Below are 27,404 nucleotides of genomic sequence, written 5' to 3' on the forward strand. Positions count from 1 at the left end.
CAGTTTCAAGATTTTCATTATGAAGTAAAATTGATAGTTGTTTATGGTACACGACGTAGTTCAGTTTTGGAAAGTACTGTTGTTTTTTTCTGAACATTGTAATGATTTTCTCTCAAATTGTCAATATTCTCCAGATTGCAATGGAAAGAATAAGTAAAAAGAATCATGAGGAGGCACCAAATTTAGAAGTTGGTATCGACATCAAGAATCTACGTAAAGTTTACAAGGTATACCGTATTTGAAGACTCTTGAATTATAATCGAACTAGCTTGATATGTTCAGTTTAATTGAATAGACCTTTCCGGAGTGTCAATCAAACTTAACAACTGACTAATCAGAACAACGCTAGGAATACGCGCGCGTCTTACAAACACACGTGTTGTCCCACAAACGCACGTGTTTGCGTATGTTTTAACATTGTCGTCTTGTGGGACCTTAGCAACAATATCCAATGGGCGGGGCTTAGCGGAAAGGTCAATTACACTCTCATGTTGTCACTCTACCCTTTTCCCTTATACAGCTACAGCAACATACTTAGTGGTTTACCACTTAGATAATTTAAAAAATGAAAGAGAATATATGTACTTTAAACGATAAACACAGGAAATTAAAATTCCTTCAGTCACATTTCATTACTGTTTAAATCCCTGTCCAGACTATCAAATTTTATTGGACAAAATCATGCGACATGCGTAATATGGTAAACATGACATCACACCATGACCATATATAGGAACATCATGGCTATATATATGGGGATACAGTTAGTCTTGACAGGGCTTTAGCTTTAAAATCACACATTTAAAAGATAACTTGAACTTTAAAAATTGTATATTTGAATTGTGTTTGTATATTTGATTATAGTTCCATAAGCTTTTCAATTAAACATTAGAAAGAGATTTAATTTATCCTCTTCAATTCAGCTTGTGTTTCAAGATAATAAATGTGACACCATAAAATGTAATGTTGAATAACTTTGTATTTTTTGTTAAGTTACATAAGCTGTTATTTAAAAATTTGAATAAGAAAAGATTTAATCATCAGTTCTCAGAAGCATAAGCAATATTATTGAGGTTTTGAGTTCAAATTTTAACCTGTTTAGGCCACATACAATTAATGGCTATTTTCACATCCCCGCCCCATCAAATTGTGGAACCTCATGAACATATTTACTATTTGATGTTTTCCAAATATACAATAATTTTTCTAATGCTTGGAAAATAGAAGGCCTAAGAATATTAATTTATATAATATAATAATAAAATAAAATAAAATTAATATTTATATTAATTTTAATTCTTTTATAAAAACATAATTATGATTTACCAGCCTGTTTACCACTATAGGATATTAAATATTAAATACAGGTCTCTCCAATAGGACAACTTATTTTACGGCCACAAATTAACAAATATCTTTTATCGGTATTATTCTAATAAGAGAAAGCTGCTAAAGACCATGAAAACCCCGGTCCCAAAAGTTGTCTTATCTTCTACCACTGTTTCTTTAAAGGTTTGACAGGTTTAACTCTCACAGCATAAACTAAAATAGGTAAATAAAGACAATTTGACGTAATAAAGAGAACTAAGTAACCAGTTAAACTGCATTTCATACTACTACAAAGAAAGTGGAGATAATAAATAGACTGACAAGATACATGAGATCTCATCTAAAGTACAGCAGGAGAGGCAATGACTGGAAGAGAATAAAATTAATAAATACAGATTGAAAACAAACACAATTTTATTTTCCAGAGTTCTGTTGGCAAGAAGCTTGCTGTAGATGATTTATCTCTGAAGATGTATAAAGGTCAAATCACTTCTCTTCTCGGTCACAATGGAGCTGGCAAAACAACTACGATGTCTATTTTGACTGGTCTCTTTCCTCCTACCTCTGGCACTGCCAATATCAATGGGAAGAGCATAATAAACGATATTCAATCTGTGCGTTCAAGTCTTGGTTTGTGTCCGCAGCACAATGTATTGTTTGACCGTCTAACAGTCAAGGAGCATCTTGATTTTTTCATCAATCTGAAGGTATAACAATGCTCAATAACAATATTAATGATGATAAAGATGATAATTATAGTTCTGACAATGATGATGAGTGGTTACAATCGCGATTGAGATGGCAATAAAACTTACAGTGACGATAAAAGGAACATAAACAATGAGGAAGACCATGAAAATGCCAACAACAACAAATGTATTTTTTATATCTAAAAATATCATCTTTGTTTTTCAATAATGTGCTTTTGAAAGTTTAAAGGAATGTGAATTTTGATTATATTTTATTTAACATATCACAAATATATTTTGAACTTTGATAGGGCAAAAGTGGGAAAGAAGCTGATGCTGAGGTTAAATCCATGATACAAGATTTGCAACTAGTAGACAAGACAAACACAGCCTCTAGTTCGCTGTCAGGCGGCATGAAACGAAAATTATGGTTTGTGCTTTCTAGTTTTTCTGTAACCTATCCTATTCATCAAGAAGTACACTCTTCGTTTTCAATACTCTGATGTTATGGAAGTTCAAGTAAAACCAAAAATGTGGTTATCTTTTCCATTTATTCAGTGTAACACTTTGTTTAAGTATAGTTATGTGTAGAGATATATTCAGTAACCATAAAGCAATAATCGTGGCGTAGTACAAAAAATTACATATGTATGTGTAAAATCGACCTCACGCAAAGGTAATCTACGTAAGTAAAAAATAAACTTTGCTTCAAACAGATATGAGATTGGTTGTCAATATGCTTGCCTTTAAATCCCAGGTCCCATTTGGTTCAGTTCCTATCACAATAACATGATTATTTCTCACGAATAAAACAGTTTGGCGTAGCGATTTCCGTTCAGGTTGCGAAATTCGTTGTTGAGGGTTCGAACCATACGCTGACCATTCTCGGCCGGCCATGCTTAGTTACCCAGCTTGCACTGTTGACAGGCTGTGAAGTGGCTCAGGCTATGTTTCAGCTCCAGGTGCGAGTATTTCATGGCTTATAAATTAAATAAATATTGTGTGGCCGCCTCACATCAACATCAACAAAAACTTAACTCTCAACACCTTATAGTGAATCTAGAGAATCGTGTGTGTCTGTGTGTTTGTTTTGTAAATCTTGGAGTTTTAATCCCTCGCTGTACATTTTGCTCGGGTCCTTAAGCAAGGCACGTTATCTAAATTGCTTCCCTCCACCCAGGAGTATAAATGGGTACCTGGTGGGGTTGCCTGCTCCTGCTCGGTTTATTAGCCTGTGGACCCAATGACCAGGAGAAAGAAGAAGAAAAATAACAACAACAATAATAATAATAGGACTCAGTAGAGAGCATATCTCGGCCCACCACCAATCTCTTTCTATAAAACAATTCCTCAAAAATATTTTCCTACTATACAACCACCGACCAAAATGTAAAAAATTACACTAACATGGAAGTTTCATTGGCATAACATTCTGGCACGTTTTAATCTTATAGCTGATAAGCTAAATACATGCAATGTAATGGTGTTGAAATGGAAATATTATGGAAAAATGGGGATTTGGTTTTTATGGTCACAATAAAGCTGTATTAAAAATATTCCCAATAAGTTCCGAAAAAAGTAAAGTCGGTACATATAAAACACTGTACAATTTTTACTGAAATTGCACTAAATATTCACCATATTGCTATTGTTTCTGCCTACGGTAATTTGGTAAACTTATTTTTTAAATGGTCCTCATATCCACACCCTACATCGGATCGTGACCAAAATTGAAACATAAAACATGATTTCCATTTATCTATTTTCGAGATATTTTGGTCTGGGACCTTGTGGCCCTCAAATGCAGAGCCGAATTTGGATTGTCACCAGCACTTCATAATTTCTTACTTGTACCTTGGTTAAGCTTTCACAAAAGTTTCATTTATATCAGGTGATTAGTTTCTGAAGTATCTGGTCTGGGACGTTTTCCTATAAATGATCCTCATATGCACACCCTACTCCGGATGGTAACCAAAATTTAATCATTTCTTCATCGAAACAATGGCAAACTATTCTGGGTAGTGTCATTTAGAGGCATTGATTGTTTTTAGAGATATTTAGGTGTCGGACCCTAAGAATTTAAATGACCCTCAAATGCACGCCCAAATTTGGATCGTCATCAACACTTCATCATTTCTTCCTTGTATATTGCTTAAACTTTCACGAAAGTTTCATTTAGATATGTTTATTATTTTTTTGCAATATCTAGGTTGGGAAGTTTTTCTTTGAATGGTCCTCATATTCACACCCTACTCCGGATGGCGACCAAAATTTAATCACCTCATCCTTGGTGCATACCTGGCAATCGCTGATAACTTCCATTTAAGATCTGTGCAGGTGTTTTTTGAGATATTTTGAACACAAGAAACACGAACAACCTTAACAAGTTAAATGACTCCCAAGTTCACCCCAGAATCGGGATCGTGACCAACGCTTGATAATTTCTTCCTTGTAACTTGGTTAAGCTTTCACGAATGTTTCATTCATATCAGTTGATTACAGTAGTTCTTAAGATATCTTGTGTAGGAAGTTTGCTCTAAAATTTAAATAGCCCTCACATCCACACCCTACTCCGGACCGTCACCAAAATTTAATCATTTCTTCATTGGGTTATACCACTCCCTGTAATTTTCAGTTATGTCTGTGCAGCCGTTTTTGAGATATGTCGTTAAAAAAGAAAAAAACAAAAACAAGAAAAACCCACCAAAACACCAAAAGGTGACACACACACACACACACACAAACTTACACGACAGAAAAAATGTATCTCCTGGCGGAAATAATAATAATAGTAAAGGTGATTAGTTGTGTCGTATTTATGTATGTCTTTTATGTACCGTAACTGAACAAAGAAATAGATAGGCAATTAACCTTCAAAAATGTTGTTTGAATTGAATGATTTAAATTTATATATTTAGCTGTGCCATTGCTTTGATTGGCGGATCAGAGATTGTGATTTTGGATGAACCGACGTCAGGTATGGATCCCTATGCACGCCGAGCTACTTGGGATCTCTTGCTGAAGTACAAAGCCGGAAAGACCATGGTACTTACCACACATTTCATGTAAGTTTGATACTTTCCAACGTTTTCTTATAACAAAAAAACGTCTCACTAAAACATAATGCCTCAGCAGGAATATGGATCAATCAATCAATCAAATGTGTTGTGTGCCTAAAGAAAGAATAATAATAATAATAATAATAATAATAATAATAATAATAATAATAATAATAATAATGATAATGATAATGATAATGGTAATGGTAATGATAATGATAATAATAATAATAATAATAATAATAATAATAATAATAATAATAATAATAATAATAATAATAATAATAACAATATAATTCAATAGAAGGTGGTTAGCCTGTGAGGGACATTTGATTTTTCCAAAATATTGTTGGCATACTCGGGTGCGGCGTTCAGCGAAAACAGGGAGACCAGAGACTACAAGGGCCCAATTATAACTAACCCAGGGGAGAAAAATGCGAAGCGCTCTTTGTTGAATTTGTTCTATGGCTTTGGACTGAGCACCGGATATACAAGTACCCCAAACAGGGACAGCATACTCCATGACAGGGCGAATAATACTAACGTAAAATTGGGAAAGTTCTCTTACCCCCAGCCCTGCTCTACGTAGATGTTTTAGAAAAAATAAACGGGTATTACATTTAGCCAGTACGGGCTTCAATATGCAAATTCCAAGATAGATCGCAAGACAATATAACACCAAGGAGCTTCGTATGCGTCACACTGGATATTTGATTGCCGTTTATAACAAGTGGGGCAAACTCTGACTTTCTAACTTTACAGCTAAATCTCATCTCAACAGTCTTATTTGAGTTGATAACTGTATGGTTCAGAGTTGACAAGTGGGAAACGGTGTCGGCACTTGCTGGAGCTCACTATTCCTATCTCTGCCTATTCTCTCATATACCGTGGTGTCATCCATATATTTTACACACGACACCCCAGCAAAGAGATCATTGGCAAAGACAATGAACAGAATGGGCCCCAGCCAAGAGCCTTTCGGGACCCCTCCGTTTACAGTCACCCAAGAGGACAGAGCATTACCAAGTTTGATGGATTGCAGGTGAATGTGGTAATGGCCATCAAGGTTAAACAATGCAGAATTTAAAAGATGGCGGTATATTCAGAGAGCCTACAGGAGATATATCTGTGCCTAATCAGAAATTTCAAAATGTAAATGTGTGTGATTGTTTCAGGGATGAAGCGGACTTGCTAGGAGATCGTATAGCCATTATGGCACATGGCCAGCTACTTTGTAGTGGTAGCTCTCTCTTCCTCAAGAACCGATATGGAGTTGGATATCACATGACGCTAGTGAAGAACCAGGACTGCCAAGTAGATCTTCTGACAAAAACCATTCAAGAGTTTGTACCTGGCAGTTATCTGGAGTCAAATATTGGTGCAGAATTGACATACATACTTCCTGGAGAAAGCACCTCTATGTTCCAGAAATTGTTTGAACACCTTGAAGGTATGAATTGCTTAGCATTATATTTAAGTTATGCATTTCTTGCTACGAATACCAGGCCCTTTAAAGCCATACATGTTCACTATATGTATTAACAAATTATGGATCGATTACAGCTTATTAAGCCCTCCGTCCACACTAAAGTGCTGGCCTAGGCTTCCGCCAGCGAAATCCTCAGCGCCATAAAATGTCGGGAAATGATACAAATAAGAACCATCCGGATGATGTTATGGCCGTTATTCAGCCTAACTCAACTCATCACCGAACCGACGCGATCAAGTGATAGAACAGGATCGACAATCGATCTTATTCTTACAAATTTCCCGCATCTTCATCCTCAGCATTTAACAACTATTTTGTAAATATTTGTTGTACCTTGCAAGCTTATGTTCCCTATACTAATTCTGACTGACCCCTGTACAATTCTAATTCAGACACCTAATAATTTTGAATTTATAGATATTGACAATGATTTTTTTATTCTTCAGCAACTAAATTCATTAGATACTTCATTTGCTTCTGACTTAGATGGTTTGGATAGTAAACTTCTTAAATTAGCAGCGCCTGTTATAACACCCCATCTCACTTACCTTTCATTATGTCCCTTCGCTCTGGTCACTATTTAAGTAGGGCAAAGTCGTTCCCATCCATAAATCAGGCCCATTTTATGATCCATCTAATTACAGACCTATATCTGTGCTTCCCACATTTTCCAAACTTCTTGAAAGAGTCGTACACCACCAATTTACCGACTTCCTCTCCATGAACACCCTCCTTAACACTAAGCAATCCGGTTTCCGATCTGACCTTTCTACCCTCACTGCTATTACTAACTCCTATGACACTTGGCTCACAAACATAAATAATGGTCTCCTCACCGGCGTTGCATTCATCGACTTGATGAAGGCATTTATTTGGTTGACCACCAAATCCTCCTGCGTAAACTAACTTATTATGGCATCACTAACACTTCATTAAGATGGTTCAAGTCATTTCTTACTAACAAAACTCAACAAGTTTCCTTTAACAATACTCTTTCACAATCACTTACCATAACATCTGGTATCCCACAAGGTTCAAACCTAGGACCTTTACTTTTTAACCTATTTATCAATTACCTTCTCTCAGTAACTACGCACTCTGTCAGCGAAATGTATGCCGACGTCACCATTTTCACGTTTCTAACAAGTTCCTTCTCACTATAATTAGCAAACTAACATCTGACTTTCTTAAAACACCTCAACGTATAGCTAATAAACAACTTACCATCACTGTGAATAACCAAATGATTCGACAAGTAACTTCTCACAAACACCTAGGATTACTTATTGGCAATAAATAAAACATGGCAACCGCACATTCGTAAATTAGCATCTACCATCTCATACAAAGTATTGACACTTGCCAGAGCACGACCATTTATTGATCAACGCACATCACTTCTCATTTACAATACGCTAATCCTACCTCAAATAGATTACTACGCCTCCATCTGGGGTAATAGAAGCATCCAGAATGTCATCAAAATTCAGAAACTGCAAAATCGATCTCTTAATCACATAATTCTCAAAGTACATCCTCGCACATCCACTTCTGCACTTTTATTAACTTTGCATTTCACCTCATGACTGTCTTTCAACTAGTAAAATTCCAACTTGACTGCCTCGCGTTTAAATCTCTTAAAGAATTAGCACCACTATACTTATGCCGGCGACTGTCGTTTCCCCTCAAGGAAATATCACTACCCGTTCTTTCTCCCTCAATCATCTTTACGTTCCCAGCCGAAAATTAGAAATGTTAAATGCAGCTTCAGTTACATTGCTCCTACTCGTCTCAATTCACTATCATATTCGATGAAAAACACAAGGTCCTTGGCAATATTTAAAACTTGGTTCAAGTCCCTTCATCTTCTATTCCCATTGATTGTGCTTGGTACTCGCTTTCGCTCTATTGTTGTTCTCATTTTATCTTAATTACACTATATCCACTTGAATTTTTACTTCTATGATGTACTATAACTGACCTTTTTTTAACAATGTATATAAATCTGTTAATCTTGAGTTTTATGTAATTACGGCTTATTCCCTCTTGTCTGTATCGTTTTTGAGTTGTCAAAGTGGGCCCCTGCGTATCAGCTATGCTGGAAAGGGTCACCCACTTTAAATATTGTTGAAATAAATACATAAATAAAAATAAATGCAGCACATAGAAATACAATTTTTATGCAGTGACTGGACAAATAATTTTACTCTTACCCCTGTATTCTTAAAATGAACTTTAGTCGTAGTTCGAACTAAAACTTTAAAATTACATCATTTCGTATTTTTAATACGAACTTCGACTAGCACGCGAACCTCGACAAAAATGACACCTCCGCAGGCCGATTTATTTAGTCAGCCTATGGTCGGCTTAAACTGCCGACTTGAACTATATCTCCCACTAAAAACGTGCTTTTTGTAACTCACGATAAAAGTGAAACGAATAAAAACGATACGTAGGTCTGATATATCTTCGGTGTGTTAAACAAAATAGACATCAAGTTTAGCTTGCAAAAGGCACAATTAACATGTTTTGCTAGCCACATGCAATAGTAAATGATTTGCACGAAATCCCCTCGCGTTGCGATGACGTAGCTTAACCATAACAACACACATGGCGCCGCCCTCGCTCGGGTTATCCAAAGAAAGCCAATTTCCAGTGATTCTTCAAATTCTCTATAGATGTTAACGATTAATATAGTTATTATTACAGAAAGTTAAGTGAGTGATAATCTATTATGAATGATAAGGAAATATGTTTTTGAACGGCAGACGGCAGCTTAATGTTCATCTGCGTTACCGGATCTCTAAACTTTCGTCTGCTAATAAAATGAGCTCTTTTCATTGGTTAGTTTGATAGTCGTTGCCTGCCATCCGTCTTCAGCTGAACTAAAACTAGTACTTTTTTTGTCGTGGTTAGAATTTTGAGTACGTTGTTTATGAATACAAATTTAAGTTTAAGTTGTAACTAGGACTAAATATAGAGGTTCTAGAGGTTCGACTAAAGTTCGTTTTAAGAATACGGGTGTGTTACAAAGAGAGCTTACATAACATCTTAAAACCTAGACATACCTGTATGTAAAACTTTAGAGAGTGGACCAATGTTACACCTAAAACACCCGACCAATATAACACAATCGGGACTGGGGGCATACAAAACCTTCGTAAACAATAGGTGTGATACCTTACAGATGTAGCATCTTAAAATTGGGATCCACAGAACACTTTACAGACTAGACCAATTTAGATACATCTTAGACACTGGACCAACGTAAGGTTTAGAGAATGGACCGGTGTAACACTTTAAAATATTAGTTACAACAACACCTTAGGAGACTGGAGATTTGTAAAACCCAGGTAAAAACATTTTATAAAGACTGGATTTATGTAATGTATAACATTTTAGAAATTTTACTGTCATTGCTTTTGTAAATTTGTACTTCAGTTGATTGTATGTTTGACAACATGGCATGGTAAATCATGTTGTCCTAGTATAATGTTTCTTTTATTATTTTTGTTCAAGCTAAACGTACAAGCCTAGGTGTAGACAGCTTTGGTGTTTCAGTAACAACATTAGAAGAAGTATTTATGAAGGCTGGTGAAGCCGCAGAGGCTAAAGTAAATGGTGTTGATACCAATGAAGAGAATGGAGGAGCGTCTACTACAATGCAGCATATTCAAGAAGCAGGAGAGAAAGTAGACTTTAGACAACTGGAAACAAAAAGAGAAGGTATATCAATAACAAACTTCTACAATACCGTGAAAACCGTGAATACAGTAACTATAGTAAACAAAATATTCATCATTAATAATGTTTGTATTGATGTTCTTTTGAAATTGGTTTGCGTTTGTGTGGTTATAAGTAATAGTAATCGAACAAATATATATTATTGCAGACCTCCTTAGTGGCTGTGCTTTGAAAACACAGCAGTTTAAAGCAATGTTCATCAAGCGTTTTCTAAATAGTAAACGCGACAGAAAAGCAGTCATCACACAGTTTCTTCTTCCACTGCTTTTTGTCTTCTGCGGATTGCTGATCATTTCAGTTGGTGATGGAACTAGCAATGATCCTGAGTTAGAACTAAGTTTGTCAATGTTGACTGACGCTGAGGACAATGACCACAAGGCATACTATGCTAATTTTGTGCAGAATACTGTCCACCAAGATGTGTTTCAGGTTTGTGAAGCCAATTTATTGTACTTTTTATAGAGAATTTGTACATTTCTGTTTGTTAATCAAATTCTAGGCCTACAAATGTTTACAGAATGTTTTCAACTTATTCATTTCTTCTAATAAATCGAATTTGAGTCTTGCAGTATTTCAAACACCAGTTTTAATTACGTCAATACGGAAAAGCCCTATTTTCTGTATGCAAATAGACATAGCGTGTCTAGTTGTTGTTTGTATTAATATTCAATAATTTAGTAATACATTATTTTCTGATGATATTTTATAGGATCTTGAAAGCTATTTGAAAGCACTTGACATTAAACCATTGAATGTGGAAAGTAAAGTAACTCAAATAGAAACAGACAATACTGGGAAGGTTAAAGGTAAAGAGGTGCCTGTGAATGCACAATCATGTTGCCAGTACAACTTCTTCATTTTGAATGCAAGTTGTGCTTTATTGGTAAGTCAGTCACTTAATCATTGACCCGTCAATCAATCAATAATCTATCTATCGATCGATAAAGCAACCAATCAACAAAATCAATAAATAAAAAAATCAACCATCATCATAAATCATAAATTAATAAATTAATCATGCAGCAATCAATAATACAACTGATTAACTCATCAGTCAATCATCTAATCAGAAATCATTTTATCAATTGATTTAAAAAGACAAAGTAAAAATAAGTTTAGTTTACATATTGACAAGTTTATTATTTTCTTTTGTATGAACTCTAAGTTCATCAAATATCTTTAAAGTAAATTCTCAAGAATATGAATGTATATATTTTTTACAGCTTAAGTCTCAAAATGATATGTGTGATGAATATCCAGATTATGCCTACACAAACTGCAAGGAATGCATCAATGACACAGAGACGTAAGTATTTTTCTATTCACACATTTTCCTACTTGGAATGTCCGAGTGTACTACCACTGCTGGGTGCGTGCTACACTGTGCCTGCTCTGGTTCCGGGGCCAATCATGACCATGACGTTATGGTTATTTAAAAACAATTAATGACTTACCTTCTGCTTTTGGTGTGATTCTTTTAACTTTTCAAAATTTTATTAGTGATAATGGTGACGTCTGTCCAATTGATGCACAGACCAGTATTCTATCAGACCCCAACACTTACTTCCAGGAGTATGTGTTACAAGAGGACAAGGATGATACACCAGGTTTCTTCAATGAGTATGTGGCAGGTTTCACTGCCATAGACACTCCTTTTGATGCTCAGCAAACTGTTAGTGATTTGTATGGACCATATGGAAATGGCAATCAGAGTTCACAAGTAGGTTTTACATGATGTTGATTGATTGAATTCATTCAGGTTTAATAAAAACACTTTTAAATAGTAATATTGTATATAAATTCGTTCTATATTTGGAGGTTTCCTGAATAGTGGTTGGCCGAATTGTAAAAACAATAATTTCCCTGGATATGGTGCGTTCAAAAAGTTTTCAAAATGAGCGGTTCTACATTGAACATCTGATCTTTGTCTTTTTGAAGGTTGAAAACTTTTTTTTTAATGAATCAGCAATCTAAATGTTAAGTTGAATGTTTTGAGGGTTTTTTTAACATTATATTTAAAATTATTTCGATCTTTTTCTTCTAATCTCAGTTCAATGCGTCATTTGTTAAGAAACTACAAAGCACTGATTTGTATGACCTTGCATTGAATGTCACTAACGGGACATTGGTGACAGCTTGGTACAGCAATGAGGTGAGCTTCTAGATGTTTGTATTAAGGTAGTTTGTACTTATAATAGGCTTTGTTGAAACAAGTGTGAATTACTCGCCACATCTTCCAATCTTTTTGGAAATGTGATGTAGAAATAGCAGAAGGACAATATAATGTAAAAAATATGAGAATTACAATGTAAAACATGTACGGTAATAATTCAAGCACTTCATCGATTTTTAAAATGTGTAAAACAACAGGTTTCAAACTCTTCATCCTAATGCTAAGTCAGATATTTTATGTTAGAAAAATAACAATATTTAAAAGACTTTTATCATGGGAACTCTCCCAAATTGAAAGTGTGTTAAGATTACAAAGCAAAATTATATAAAATTGTAACAAAATATCGCATTAACCTTACAAAACATACAGTAATATAGTTAAATTAAATAAAACAATCATAAAATACTTGCGTGTATATAGAGTCTATATTTAATACAAAACTTATAACAATAATCATTGTTTATTGCCTAGTGGAAGACTAATATGTCAACTTAAATTTTTTATTTGGTTTATAATATTATTGTATTGTATTATATATTTATATTTTAGCATGAACAACTATATTTGTATAAATTGTTACAATTTCAGGCAATCCACACTACTGCGGAAGTTCTTAACGCAATTTCCAACGTGATGCTCATGTCTGTTACAAATTCAAGTTACAGCATTAAGGCCTTCAACTACCCACTGCCCAAAAGCGCAGATACCCTGGTAATAAACTACCTAGTTCTTATTTCTCCTTCTTTTAAGCCTAAGGCATTCAGAGGTGCCATAACAAACTCAACCTCTTCTCTCTATTTTTCCTTTACTTGGAGTCTTCATAGACTATTGGTTCGCAGAGCATATCATTTCTATTCATGAATTTTCCCATACATTATATTCTAAAGAAAAATAAATAACGAACTTTTAAGAAAATAAATGTGTCCATACATTATATTCTAAAGAAAAATTAATAACTAACTTTTAAGAAAATAAATTCATTCTTTCTCTTAGTGCCTATTAATTGTTTTGTTGAAATTGTTTAAAAAAATCAAATTTTGTTTTTGTTAGGCTGAAGATGCAACGTCTAATGAAGACACTTTTGGAATGGCCATATTAGTAGTTTTTGCCATGGCTTTCTTGACTGCTAGTTTTATAGGTTTTATTGTCACAGAAAAAGAAAATAAGGTAAGGTAACTTAATTAAAATTGAACTAAAATTGGGCAGTCATTGCGTCGTACGAACAATCGAACTCAGTCCCATGAGTTCGGTTGCAGTCTGAATGGATTGTCATAAAAACGATTAGTTGCGCGCTAGTCGTGGCGTTGGCTTAATAGACTCGAGTCGTCTGACGGCGACCGTAGGGAGCCGTAAAACCCCAGCTTGAGTAAAAGCATTTTTAAGCGATGATTTTGAGACTTCCATTAACAGCATTGGTCTGGTGTTGTGTTAGGTAAAGCCGGGCACAGTGGGTCGTAAAAAGATGCGTACTATCGTCCTTTAACACATTTTGTATCTATTGATTTGGTGACAATCTGAGAGATTCATTATTAAAAATGATCTGTTATTTGTACGTTGGTGCTTTACACCGCGTTTAAACCAAGTGTGTACTTGGCTTCAGAGACACTGAACATTTTGTCAGCCGACAGTCGTCCAATGGTTGGCGCCATGCTAAAGCTATTTATTGAGTAATCCAAACACTGTCTATTGTACAGACGGTCTGGAATCAAAGCTTTAATAATAGCTCCTGTTATATTTACAAACTAAATTGGTTGACTGCATGACACAATACTTTGAAGTTCAAATAAAAAACATAACACGTAGAACACATGATAATAATTTTCCCTATTGCTATCCGCTCTTTGGAACAGATTTGAGAACTTTAGGTTGAGGTTGTAACAGTAATTATTCTACTGAACAACATTTCAAAACACATCGTCCACTGTTCTTACACAATACAACAGTTATTAAAAACATCATTAAAATGTATTTAATTCTAACGGTCATAAGGAAAATACCATCTGCAAAAAGTCCAAACATTATTAAAATACACAGTTTGATTGTGATTTTAATGGTATTTTTTAGGCAAAGCATCTGCAGTTTGTAAGTGGAGTCGACACGTTGAGTTACTGGGGAGCTACATTTGTCTGGGACATGTGTAACTACACCATCGTCTACGTCATCATTATCATTATTTTTGCTGCTTATGATCTGGATGCATTTGGAGGGGAAAATCTTGGCACCGTTGCATTGATCTTCGTAGGGTTTTATATATACTTTTATAAACCATATATTTATTGCTGGTGAAGTCTGCATTCCAATTTAGCCCTCATAGTATGGGGTTTAAAAAATAATCATGATTATAAAACTACATATCTACGTAAATATTACTGATTGATGATTATAAATACAAATATAATATGTCAATCAAAATGACAATAGATATCATAATGCTGAATAAAAAATATTAAATACTAATATATTACCGATTTTTAAACCAGTACGGTAGTCAATATAAGCTTTTAATATAGGTTTGAGGTATTATCAATAAAGTATTACATTTTGACCAAAATTATATCTTGTAATCTTGAAACTAACTACAGATTAAAAGTAATCATTGAAAATATCATTTGCAGTTCCTTTATGGTTGGATGTCGATACCTTTTACCTACACCCTCTCCTTCATGTTTAAGACGCCTGTGACGGCTACAGCTCTTACAACATTTCTGCTTGCATTTGTCAGCATGGTACGTATATTTTTTCCAAATCATTTTCTCATCTTGTATTTATTATATTCTTGATATCACAGCAAATTACCGTGTGGAAATAATTATTTTTATATTTTTGGTCATTTTTATCGATTCAACCATTAGGTATTTTTTGTCTGCTTGTGGGCTGTATTTCATTTTTATTTTTAATTCATAATGTTGTGGTTTTTATGCAGATTACAGTTATAGCAATTTTTATCTTGGAATTATTGGGAGAAAAAATATCTGATGATTTGGACTATGCTTTTAGCATCATTCCAACACATTGTTTAGGCCGAGCGCTCATGGTACTTTCAAATAATGACGCACTGAGGCGATTCTGCACCGCTACTGAACAGTAAGTATCATGATTATCTTTATACCTCTTATCATTTATTGATAGGTACAAACACATTTCTCTCATTAACTATTCTAAGCACTACAGGACACTTGCCTGTGGAGTTAGCTGCAGCCCATGTAAATAGACATGTAACTGGGTATACAAATTTTCTGAAAGAAACATTTTAATATGGTAAACACGGCAGATCATATTGGATATATTTTCACTATATGTATTTTTCTGTAGAGATAAGATATCATGTGGAATGAAGGAAATCATATACCAAGAGAACAATTTAGCTTGGGATAGACCAGGTGTCGGTATATACTGCTTGTATATGGCTGCAGCTGGCCTGGTCTTTATAATCCTGACACTGCTCATCGAGGTATGTTTATCCACTAAATTATTTGCGATTAATCCACAGTTGTTTCACTTGTGTAGCAACGATATTGGGTCTTAATTAGCTCAACACGACTGTACTGATATTCCCACCGGCCAAATGCATTCTGTAGAAATGACTATCATCAATGATTTTGTTTTATTCATCTACATCAGTTACTAACAGACGTTTTTCTTGTTTGTAGGTTAACTTTTTCATTCCAGCTCGCTCAGCATCGTACCTGAAGGGCCATGTTCCAAATCCAGATGTAAGTTGCTACTGATACAATCTTATCTGATGATCTATATTCATATACCAAGCACTTTTTTCAATATTGTGTTTGGTTCTAGTAAAGTTAAGCAAGATTTAGGACGTTAAGATTGATAGCACCATTACTTTTAGTGATATCCAGTGTGCAAATAATATGTAGGCCAGACACAGATATAGGAAGGAATGCATAGAGGGAGTTTAAGATAATATCGACATTAACTTTATCAAAAAACTTTATTTTAGAGCAGATTATTGAAATTAATACTTTTGTATGGTGTTAACTAAAATGGCTCTACTGTTTTGAACATTCAAACGAACTGCATTTCTATTTGTTTTTAATGATCTCTGTTTTTTGACTGCAAAAGGAAATAAATGTACGTATTTTTGAATTATTAATACAAGTGCCATTTACTATTCCACAGTTGCCCATACTTTAATATAATAAGTTGTTGATTTACTAGAATATGTTTTTTATAGGAGGAAGATGTTGCACTGGAGAGGGAGAAAGTTCTTGGTCTAAATTCTCAAAACGATGAATCAGCTGTGTTACTAAAGAATCTCTCTAAGGTACCTTTATACATTTTTTTTTGTATTTGAACTATTATTTTGTATAGGTTATCATTTTCCTTGGTTGTTTATTTAAACTGTCACTTAATGACTTTTAAGGCCAACTCAGACAGCGTCGGCCGACGCAGCCCGACCCGATTTATCGTCGGGGACAGTCTTAAGCCGTCGTGAGAAATATTAAACACGTTTAATATTCTACTACGCGACTGCCCCCGACGCACACTATCGCGTCTGCGTTCAACTCACACAGACCCGACGCGACAACAAATCGCGTCGGTCTGCGTCGGGCGACGCTGTCTGAGTTGGCCTTTAAACATTTCAGTCTTTCGTTAAATATCATGATAGGCCAACTGAAATATTCCTGTCAAACTCTAATAGTCTAACATTGTATTAAATTGATATTTTTACGTGATTTAATGGGAATTTAAACAATGTAATTTTCTTGATATTGTATCTTTATCTGATAGTAATATAGAGTATTCATTTTACCAGGTGTATCGAAAAAAGCCGACCCCCGCTGTAGACCAACTTTGCCTGAGCATACCCAAGGGGCAGTGTTTTGGTCTCCTTGGTGTTAATGGTTTGTATTTTAATGATCTTTATAATATTATCTTATATTTTACGCAGTGACTATAACAATAACAAATGTCTAGTTGTTTTAAGATTTGATTTGTGTCAAGGAAATTCATGTTTTTTTCTCAATATGTTGATTTTTCATAATTGTGAATGTTTTCTATGATAACATTAGTATTGCCTGGATTAGTTTATTTAGTAACTAATGTACTATTTGTGCGACAGACTAATAAACATTAATTAAACATACTAGGTTTAATATTTTGATTTAATTTTTAGTTGGAAGTTCTTCACCCTCTACTTCTTGATGCATAACTAAATCATTACTTTTTTCTTCTGCATAGACCATTACATTTTAAAAGTTGTTGTATTGAAATAGTATATCATCGTTTTTCGATTTATGTCTTTATTGAACCTTGTTTGAGTTTTATAATTGAGCAATTAAGTGTTCTGTTGTGATATTTTCCATTTTTTGATCGTATGTGTATAATCTTTAATGTTTATTGTATTACTCTAGGTGCTGGAAAAACCACAACATTTGGCATGTTAACGGGAGACCTGGGAATCACAGCAGGGACTGCTTACATGGATGGATATGACATCCAGACACAGAGACGATTGGTCAGTTTTATTTCTATATTTTGCACCTATAATCTTGTGTCTTTACAATAAACACTAGTCAATTCTGAAAGACAGCTGATTCTTTTCTTCAATTACGAATCATAACACAGGAGTTTCAATTGCAGGATAGCGGCATCATAACATAATAATAATTTTTATCTATTAAGCTATTATAAAATTAATGGAATTCGATTCAATATTTATTTGCTCCAAAAGCCATTATCCGCCATACAAAAATAGCTCGGGATGTCTATAATTAGCTTGAGCTCTTTTAGGAAGTATACTTTTATTTCATATATATATAGACTCAGCAGTGTATTCTATTGCCTTCTTGTCTTTTAGGTTCAACAAAGAATTGGCTACTGTCCACAGGTAATACTTTTTTTATTGATCATCATATCAATAACTTCGTTAATTAAAACAAGTAAAATCAATTAGTTCATGTAAATATATTTTTTATCGTCTCTTGCATATTTTGAGAAAACTTTTTTTTTACAATGTTCAGAATTTTTCTTCTCTGTATTTTTGTTGATGCATATATATATTATTTTTAATGGCCAGAGTAGCGTAAATAAATTTGAAATTAAATTTAAATGAAAGTAATAATTTATTTAAAACACGTTCATTTATCATTATTTTCTTTATAGTTTGATGCATTAATTGAACGCTTGACGGGCCGTGAAGTGTTGAGTATGTATGCTCGTTTGCGGGGTATTCCAAGCCACCAGATTGACGCTGTAGTAGAAACTACCGTCACACACTTGTCGCTATCAAATTGGGCGGATAAGCTTTGTGGTGATTACAGGTAGGCCAACGCTGAATAATTGACGCGTAAAACTTAATTTATATAATAACTTCATATATAGTCTATGTTTTAATTTATATTTTATTTCATCTCACATCCTACACTTAATGAGATGAGAAACATGTGCGATGTTAGAATCATAGGACACATATATGTGTTTTCATTAAATTGGGTCATGTAAGATGGCCAGACTACATAACATCAGATAGTAACATTTGGAATATCACCTTCAGATGGTGGCATATGAGTGGCCGGCATATGATGGGCACATGTACTGTGGCGTTAGTGTTAAGCTCGGTTTCCATATAATCGCTCACTCTATCGGCAACAGTCGCCGACAGACGTCGGGAACGTTGAGCCTAGTTCATCTTTGCCGATTGCGTTGCTGACAAATCAGAGTGCATTGCTAGCTGCCCTGACGCAATCGAGAAGGCATTCAGATTCGTCTGGAACGCAATTGGCCAAGTTAAACCAGGTTCAGCCTTCCCGACAACTGTTGGTGACTGTCCCCGATAGGGTGAGCGACCCTATGGAAACCGAGCTTGAAATGAGGTGATGCGTGGCTTAAAGCATCATTATATGGATGGGAAACACGTGTGGTCTCAGCTTCAGATAAGGACATGTGTGGTACTATTAATATGAGATAGGGACACATCCAATGGGATATATGGTGTTATCATCAAATTGGAACATGTGACGTGCTCAGATGGGAACATTTGTGTTATAAAATATATAGATAAAATCAGTTATTTTTTAACTGCATTTCCATTTTTTATTTTCAATGTTGACAGTGGTGGTAACAAGAGAAAACTTAGCACAGGCATAGCATTAGTTGGAAACCCTCCAATTATGTTCTTGGTAAGTTGTTCTGACAGACTAAAATTATGGTTAATCTTGTCTAATACAGAAAAACTAGCTGACTTCAGTGTAACATATTAATTTTTTTTTTTAACTTATTTATTCCAATTCCAAATAATACACAAAAACAAACATACCGGTAACAACGTCGACGAAGCGGCAACATAACAATTTGATTAATTAATAAAAGAAAAAGAAATTTATTCAAAATTTATAACATATATTAATTAGCTATCCTCTTATTCAAATTTTGTTTAAATTCTCATTTTAGGATGAACCTACATCGGGAATGGATCCAACTGCCCGACGCTATCTATGGAATGCTCTAACATCCATCATGAAGGGTGGCCGTTCTATCGTGCTCACATCACATAGGTAATATACACTTGCGAGAGAGAGATGGTAGGGTAGTGAAGGAATAAGAAATTTTGTTTTAAAACACAAGTCCTCATCCTGGTAGAACCCATAGAGATCCCTCTTCTTTCCTTGACTAGACAAGCAAACAATCCTAAGCACTATACAATGGGTTTAGCAGGCTTATAAACATTAACAACTATAAATGTTTAGAATACTGAAAGTTTGTTCTGCAGTCTAATAGCGATATGGTGTTAAGGAATAATAATATTCTCCACTTAGTCTTTAATGTTTAATCTCAATATATAATGCTTATCTTCAATCTCTACGTGGTTGACTATTGTTATATACTGTACCTATCATGTCAAAAAGTACATCCTCATGGAAAAACCAAGGATGCCACGTTAGATAGGAGGATGATGTAATTGGAATATATGTGATCTTGCAGTAGATACAGGAGCTATAGAAGTTATATTATTTAATAAATACAGTTCTATCAGATTGATAGAAAAACATGGTTTCCATCAGAAATCGAACACCATTTTTTGGTTCTATGACAAAATCTCTTAGTATCACGTTAGTGCTGTGTCAGTGTAAGTGATAGATGATAACGTTAAACTATTATTTGAGAATTTTATGTATCACCTGAATTTTGTATGAATCAAAATAAATTCCACATTTCTTGTAAAACGTGAAATAATAGTTGATCTGGTTTTGTCTTTGGATAGTATGGAAGAATGTGAGGTGTTGTGTACTCGTCTAGCCATCATGGTGAATGGACAATTCAAGTGCCTTGGCAGTACTCAGCACCTGAAGAGCAGGTAATCAATTTTCAGTCCTTTAAAATATTCTATCTTTGTTGAGCAAATTGAATACAAAATATTAATATTATATATGAATTGTAGTCATTTTGAATTTGATGTGTCAATTTTTGAATACTTACCAGGCTGGATAAACTGATATTTAACAGTTTATTATAAACTTACTTTGAAAATAATGAAATCGCCTAGCACTTGCCTATTATAGCGCAATAAACGTTCCTTATTGGGCCTCAATTTCCCTTGAGAACCTCAATCTTGGTTGGTTATCAAGGGTAAATATCTCATATATAGACTACAATTATCACTAATGATTTGTGTAATTTTCCATAGATACGGTAAGGGTTACACAATGCTTATCAAAATGGAGGAAAATTTCCAAACAGGGGGCCTCAAACAATTTGTAAATGACCAGTTTCCAGGATCTGTCCTTTTGGAGGAACACCAGGTGAGTGTTGGTATCATAGTCACGTGGCAAAGTTACATTAAACATAACATTAGAGAGCACAAGTTGTTAACGAATGAATTACATAACTGTCGTTACGATAGCTACATGGAAGAGTCAAATGCCATCAACATAAAAGAGTTACGTAAGATAGCTCCATATGAGAGTTAGAGTTACACTAGATAGTTTTGTTATGGTTTTTAGACAGATAGTATAACTATACACAGGTGTTAGTATTAGATGCAGTGTAAGCTTATGTGATGTAAGATGTGTTTTATACCACAGGGTGTGTTACAATACCAGGTAGAAAACAGTAACCTTAGCTGGTCTTACATCTTTGGAACTTTGGAGAACAACAAGCAGATGTTGAAGATTGAAGACTACAGCGTCAGTCAGACAACCTTAGAACAGGTTAGAATATATATTTTCGAGCCCTTTTTACAGTGATCTATTTGTTATTAATGGGAAACTGGCATTTTTAACACTTGATAACGTCTTCATCAATTAACACTTTATACACGTTGCTCTTTAAAGCAAATCTATTGAACATTTGAATAATAGACCTTTCCGGAGTGTCAATCAAACCTAACAAATGACTAAAGCGCTAGGAATACGCGCGCGTCTCACAAACGCACGTGTTCGCGTATGTTTTAACACGGTCGCCTTGTGGGACCTTAGCAACAATATCCAAGGGGCGAGGCTTAGCGGAAAGGTCCATTATGCTTCTGATCATTAAACTTGAATAAACACTGAACATTTTACTATTGAACATTTTACTATTAAACACATATATAACCATAACTATTTGACACATGTCTATATGACGCTTGACACTTTGATATAATTAAATATAAGACACTAATGTAACTACTCAGTATAATTTAACATGTCACTAATATACATCTCTCTTTGAACACATCTTTTTTAAACTTGTGTTTCTTAAGGTTTTCATTAACTTTGCAAAGGAGCAACATGATGAAACGGGTCATGCCAGACGCATGAGTAAAAAGAACAAAACAGAATACATAGAAAGACCAGCAACTGGAGCCAGTCTTGGTAGGAATTCTTTGAGACGAAGCTTACGTGGAGTACAATCACCAACTCCACAATCACCAACTCAGCAATCACCCACTCTGGTATCCGAAAACCCACCACCACCTTATAACCAAGCGCCACAGTATACTGAAGCTTATGAGGTTTAAATATGTTTATTATTGTACTTCATAACGTAGTCCTACGAAAACAGATTTATATCGTAAATGAAGTGGTAGGGAATAGTGGTCAGAATCAGATTAATTTGTCCTACCAAGAAATAAAGTAAATGTTTAAATACTTAAAAACAAATTTAAATCCAAAGTAACGGTACTGTATCTACATTTGTTTATTCCTCACAAAATACATTAAACATTTAGATTTTAATCTGAAAATTAAAATAATATATCATACACACGTGTGATTCTGGACAGGTTCAATTGAAGACAAATAAATCAGCATCTATGTCAATGAACAAGCAAAAATGCAAAGCAAAATCCAATATATATACTGTCTCTTATACACATCTTAACTGTCGTTACTGTGTGTGTGTGTTACATTTTAAAAAGCTAATTTGACAAAAAATCATGTTGTTCTGGTTTCAAAAATCGTTTTCTAAAGATTTGGTTTAAATTACATAATATTAATGTTTCCCATAATTAATTGCTTTAGGTGCACTTACATCAGCGTATGACAATGTAGAACGTCAGTTTAATGTTATACAAACATTCGTATGGCTTATACTATTGTTTGTATATATAGGGTTTTATAGGGTTATTATTTGACCAAAATATTTCAATATTCAAAAATGCAGGCTGTATGGTTCTTTACTTGATATAAAAATTGCAGGTCGTCAGTCAGTAGTTTAATTTACTATAAAGCAAATTTGTAGATATCATCTTGTGTAAATTTCAAGTTCATACTTTAAACGTAATATTGTTTTTATAAACATGTGTATACATTTTGTTTACAAACATGTACCTTGCTTTATTTACTGTTTTAGGCTAAAGTTAAATTCGGCCTGTATCTTTTAAACTCGAACACGAAAGTGCAATTTGTATTGAGGGAAATGGTAAACGTTATTTTTCATATACTTATTTATTTTTTTTAATTCTGACCATCATAATGAACAATTTTATTTATTCCAAATTTTGCTACATTATATTTTAATAAGGTTTTTAAATGTTGAAAATAATTATTACTATGGCATATTATTTAAAAATAATTATTGAAATTTAATTTTCTGGACAAAGTTTATTTATATGCTATATATATTTTATACAAACTAAATGATTGTCTGGAAAGCTGGTGTAGTCCTACATCAGTACAGTAGTAATTACCTAACATACTTTACATACATCTGGACAATAACATTTAATATTTAAATTGCCTCATCTGGTATTAGCTTTACTATGGCAAAACAACAATTTTCGTCACCAATTAGCAGGTATATAAATACTAATATTCTTTTATTTTTACGACTATTAAAATAAGTAGCACTGATTCAAGTTAAAGATGTTACAAAGACAGTCTGTTGAAATAAAACACATTTCTTTTCACTAAATATAGGTTTACTTCTTATAAACAAATATATTTGATATAAATTGTTATAACCTGCTTCAATACCTTCCTTCATTATAAATATATAAAAGGTCAACCAAAAACATGAGTATCCTATAATACATTATAAGTTAATCGTGACGTCATCACTGCAAATCCCAATATTATATGTCTATCCTACAGTGCACTATTTTTCATAAGTGCACTGTTGGCTTCGTTTTTGTAGCTTCTGTGATTCATACGAACGAACGAGCGAATGAACTCTTGCTTGATCTTTTTTCGGTTCGTGTGCAAAAGGTGAAAACAACTTGTACAGTATGTATCACGCACCGCGATGAATTGTAGGCTAGTGTTTCCACACCTACAACCACAGCGCGCGTCTGCAGAAAGAGAAGGTATATACACTCGTCCAATCGTCGTTTGAATTGTACAATTAAAAAAAACTACTTTCATAAAACAAGGTTGATGAGAACCCAAGAAAGGTTACTTCAAATTCAGTATTAAGTATGACAAATTAAGGAATCAATGGACCCAAATAAACTAAAGAAATTGAATTTAATTCAATTTCAATTTAATTCAATTCAATTCAAAAGTAATATATTCCAAATCAAATAACATAAAACAGTACAAATTCAAATGCATCAAATGGAATGAGATCGAATAGGACAACCACAAACATGCAAAACACAGCTTTAAACTGTGGTGCCCTTTATATAAAATAAATTAAAAAATAAATACCGTGATCAATCAAATCAATTAATCAAATAATTTTCTACTCATTAAGCAACTGATTAGCTAATCAATTAATCAATAGGTAATTTAGTAAATAAATAAATAAAATAAAGTGTAATAATATTAATACATGAAATTAATGTCATCTTACGGTACTGTAAATATATAATTATAAATTAGGTAATTAATAATATAATAGTAAAACATTCGCAAATACTAGATTTTTTATACAAACGAGGCCTGTTTGATTATATTTATATTTTTAGATAAATACATTATCATAACATAATATAACAATTCTTTTCAAGTAATTCATTATTAAATAATTCAGTCAAAATCAAAACAGCTAATTTCATTTTTTTTTAATAATTATATATTAAAACACACATACAATTGTACACGCACTAACAAAATAAGAGGAATCAATCAAAACGAATTATTTAGAGACAAAATATTATTTTTACTAATAAAACATTAAAGTAGGAAAATTCGGGATATATTTAAACAATTTTAACGTATATATATCTTAATCAGTTTATAGAGACTTAAGTTTCTTTAAAAACAATGCAGCAATTTTTTTGACATTTATAGTTTTTACATTGTAACATTCAAAATATGTAATATCAAGATTTCTTTTGAATAGGGAAACGTTTGCACATGTCTGAGATCACTGTGTAGGTTATTCCACACCTTTGTCCCTGTATACGAAAAGCTTTGTCGGCCAACTTTAGTATTTTTGAAATCAATAACAAAGTCATATTTACTTCGTGTATTATGACTATGATATGAGCCAAAGGTACGGAAGAACAGGTCGAATGATCTAGGTAATTTGTCTTTATTGTAAAGAAACATTAAACTTGCTACATTTTTTTCATATAGATCAAATACGTTTAATGTTTTAGTTTTAACAAAAAGCGAAATAGAAGGATGTAAATAGTGGACGTTACATATGATTCGAAGGGCCTTTTTCTGTAGTATATGAAGTTTATTGAAATTTGCGATGCTCCCAGTGCCCTATACAGTGAGATAGTGGGAAGGATAAGTGACTTATAAATAATTAGTAGTATATCATATGGCAGTACATTTTTTAGAAGGTTCATTACTCCAATAATTGCGGAGATCAAACTTGAGATTACATTTGTATGGTGTGTAAAATTTAATTGCTCATCAAGAGTGATACCTAGAAATTTTACATGGAGGACTCTTTCAATAATATCTTGATCAATTTTGAGTTGAACATGGGATGTATCAATAGTGCTGTTTCTACCACTAAATACCATGAATTTTGTCTTATTAGTGTTTGTGGTAAGTTTATTTGCCTTAATCCATAGGTTTACCTGATTTAGCTCATTATTCATTACATCAATAGCGTCATTTATATCGCTTTTATGTGTTTTACGAATTAGAATATTCTAGACCTATTTCAAAGACCCAGCAGGAGTGGCGCCAGTGGGGAGGGGGACACGGGGGCCAGGGCCCCGTCGGGAAGAGCTTCCCCATCCCCCCCCCACCCCGTCGGGGAGGAAAAGCACAATTCGTCGGGGAGAAAAAAAATTTACATGTATTTTCTACATATTAATAGACTTTAAAATCAATTAAATAAGCCTTTGAAACCTAAATTGTCAAAACTTTCGGCCCCAGGACCACTTTCGAAACCTTTTAATAGAAGTTCGACCACGCCCACTTTGCTTTCGTCGGGGAAATCTGATCCCTCGTCGGGGCCTGCCCCCCCCCCCTCGTCGGGAAAATCCTGGTGCCACCCCTGAGACGCAGGAACTAAATTAGATGCAGGCCGAGCATGAGGCAGAAGGCTTAGATCATAGCCTAGCACAGAGGATTTTACATGTCTGCACCGAACAAATAATCATTACTGTATTCTCTCAAGTGCTTTAAGAAATGTTTATTTTCATTACTAATTGCTTACATTTGAATTAATGCCAAATGGTTGTGACATACAATTTGTGTTTGCATGTTAAGAAGTGGAAGCTTGGTTTAATATGTCATGGTTTTGGGTCATACAAAGACTAAGTTTAGAGAATTGGCTCTATTGGTTTAATTCTAAATAAGGTCACTACTATTATAATGGTATACCGTAAAACCTCGAATAGAAGCCCAATGCGCTTAATCTTGAGAAGAAGCCCATCTTGAATTGAAGCCTCATCTTTAGTTTACAAAATGTAGCCTCGAAAAGAAGACCCAGATAGCATGGGCTTCTTTCTAAGTAGTAGAGTATATACACTGTACATGGGATACATGAATTTCAAAGCAACAAAATGAATTTTAAGAACGCTTGCCCAGGGCTTCTATCCGAGGTTTAATATATATATATATATACCTTCTATCCGAGGTATACTAAATCACAGTTAGCATACATTGTAATCTTTAACGTGTCATATTTTATCATTATCGCTGTGCTGTGAGCTTTTGTATTTTATTAGTAAGCCCAAGTATGGTTACAAATGCAGTAGATAAAATATGCCTACAGTATCAATAAAATATGTTTGTTATGGAATGTGCTCTTGTTTGGTTCCATTGACGAATTGTCTATAAAAGTCATTACGTTATGTATCAACCTGGGATCCAGTCAAGTCGCCCCCTTGTAAAGTCGTCCCCTACAAAGTCGCCCCCTTGTCAAGTCACCCCCTAACCAAGGGGCCCCCGTCAAGTCTCCCCCTAGCAAAGTCGCCCCCTAAGCAAGTCTCCCCCTTCACTAATATTGATTATTATTATTATTATTAACTAACCTTTTATTATTATTATTATTATTATTATTATTATTATTATTATTATTAATATTAACTAACCTTTGAAACTTATTATGAACTTATCTATGCCTAGGAG

At 34.0% G+C, this 27,404-nt stretch overlaps 1 protein-coding gene across 3 annotated transcripts in view; it reads left to right on the forward strand.

Annotated features, from left to right (window-relative positions):
- LOC117114513 (ATP-binding cassette sub-family A member 3-like) overlaps positions 1 to 22,781 on the forward strand; it is a 44,361-nt gene extending 21,580 nt beyond the window's left edge. For 2 of the 3 annotated variants that reach the window (XM_033258188.1, XM_033258189.1), the window contains exons 14-42: positions 135 to 227; positions 1,755 to 2,036; positions 2,330 to 2,448; positions 4,937 to 5,083; positions 6,253 to 6,527; positions 10,086 to 10,292; positions 10,459 to 10,739; positions 11,020 to 11,193; positions 11,534 to 11,616; positions 11,811 to 12,030; positions 12,361 to 12,462; positions 13,072 to 13,194; positions 13,534 to 13,650; positions 14,548 to 14,721; positions 15,099 to 15,209; positions 15,407 to 15,567; positions 15,796 to 15,934; positions 16,134 to 16,196; positions 16,676 to 16,765; positions 17,258 to 17,345; positions 17,856 to 17,959; positions 18,302 to 18,331; positions 18,607 to 18,764; positions 19,556 to 19,622; positions 19,894 to 19,997; positions 20,705 to 20,797; positions 21,128 to 21,242; positions 21,525 to 21,650; positions 22,184 to 22,775. In XM_033258188.1, coding sequence (XP_033114079.1) covers positions 135 to 227; positions 1,755 to 2,036; positions 2,330 to 2,448; positions 4,937 to 5,083; positions 6,253 to 6,527; positions 10,086 to 10,292; positions 10,459 to 10,739; positions 11,020 to 11,193; positions 11,534 to 11,616; positions 11,811 to 12,030; positions 12,361 to 12,462; positions 13,072 to 13,194; positions 13,534 to 13,650; positions 14,548 to 14,721; positions 15,099 to 15,209; positions 15,407 to 15,567; positions 15,796 to 15,934; positions 16,134 to 16,196; positions 16,676 to 16,765; positions 17,258 to 17,345; positions 17,856 to 17,959; positions 18,302 to 18,331; positions 18,607 to 18,764; positions 19,556 to 19,622; positions 19,894 to 19,997; positions 20,705 to 20,797; positions 21,128 to 21,242; positions 21,525 to 21,650; positions 22,184 to 22,441 — 4,104 coding nt within the window. In that variant the 3' untranslated portion in view covers positions 22,442 to 22,775. Of the gene's footprint in view, positions 1 to 134; positions 228 to 1,754; positions 2,037 to 2,329; positions 2,449 to 4,936; positions 5,084 to 6,252; positions 6,528 to 10,085; positions 10,293 to 10,458; positions 10,740 to 11,019; positions 11,194 to 11,533; positions 11,617 to 11,810; positions 12,031 to 12,360; positions 12,463 to 13,071; positions 13,195 to 13,533; positions 13,651 to 14,547; positions 14,722 to 15,098; positions 15,210 to 15,406; positions 15,568 to 15,795; positions 15,935 to 16,133; positions 16,197 to 16,675; positions 16,766 to 17,257; positions 17,346 to 17,855; positions 17,960 to 18,301; positions 18,332 to 18,606; positions 18,765 to 19,555; positions 19,623 to 19,893; positions 19,998 to 20,704; positions 20,798 to 21,127; positions 21,243 to 21,524; positions 21,651 to 22,183 lie in introns of all 3 variants that reach the window. The other variant, XR_004446379.1, reaches the window with a different exon arrangement.
- Positions 22,782 to 27,404: the final 4,623 nt, after the last annotated feature.

Source organism: Anneissia japonica, unplaced genomic scaffold (assembly GCF_011630105.1).
Source record: "Anneissia japonica isolate Jap-2015-1 unplaced genomic scaffold, ASM1163010v1 scaffold284978_len400890_cov162, whole genome shotgun sequence".
NCBI lineage: Eukaryota > Metazoa > Echinodermata > Crinoidea > Comatulida > Comatulidae > Anneissia > Anneissia japonica.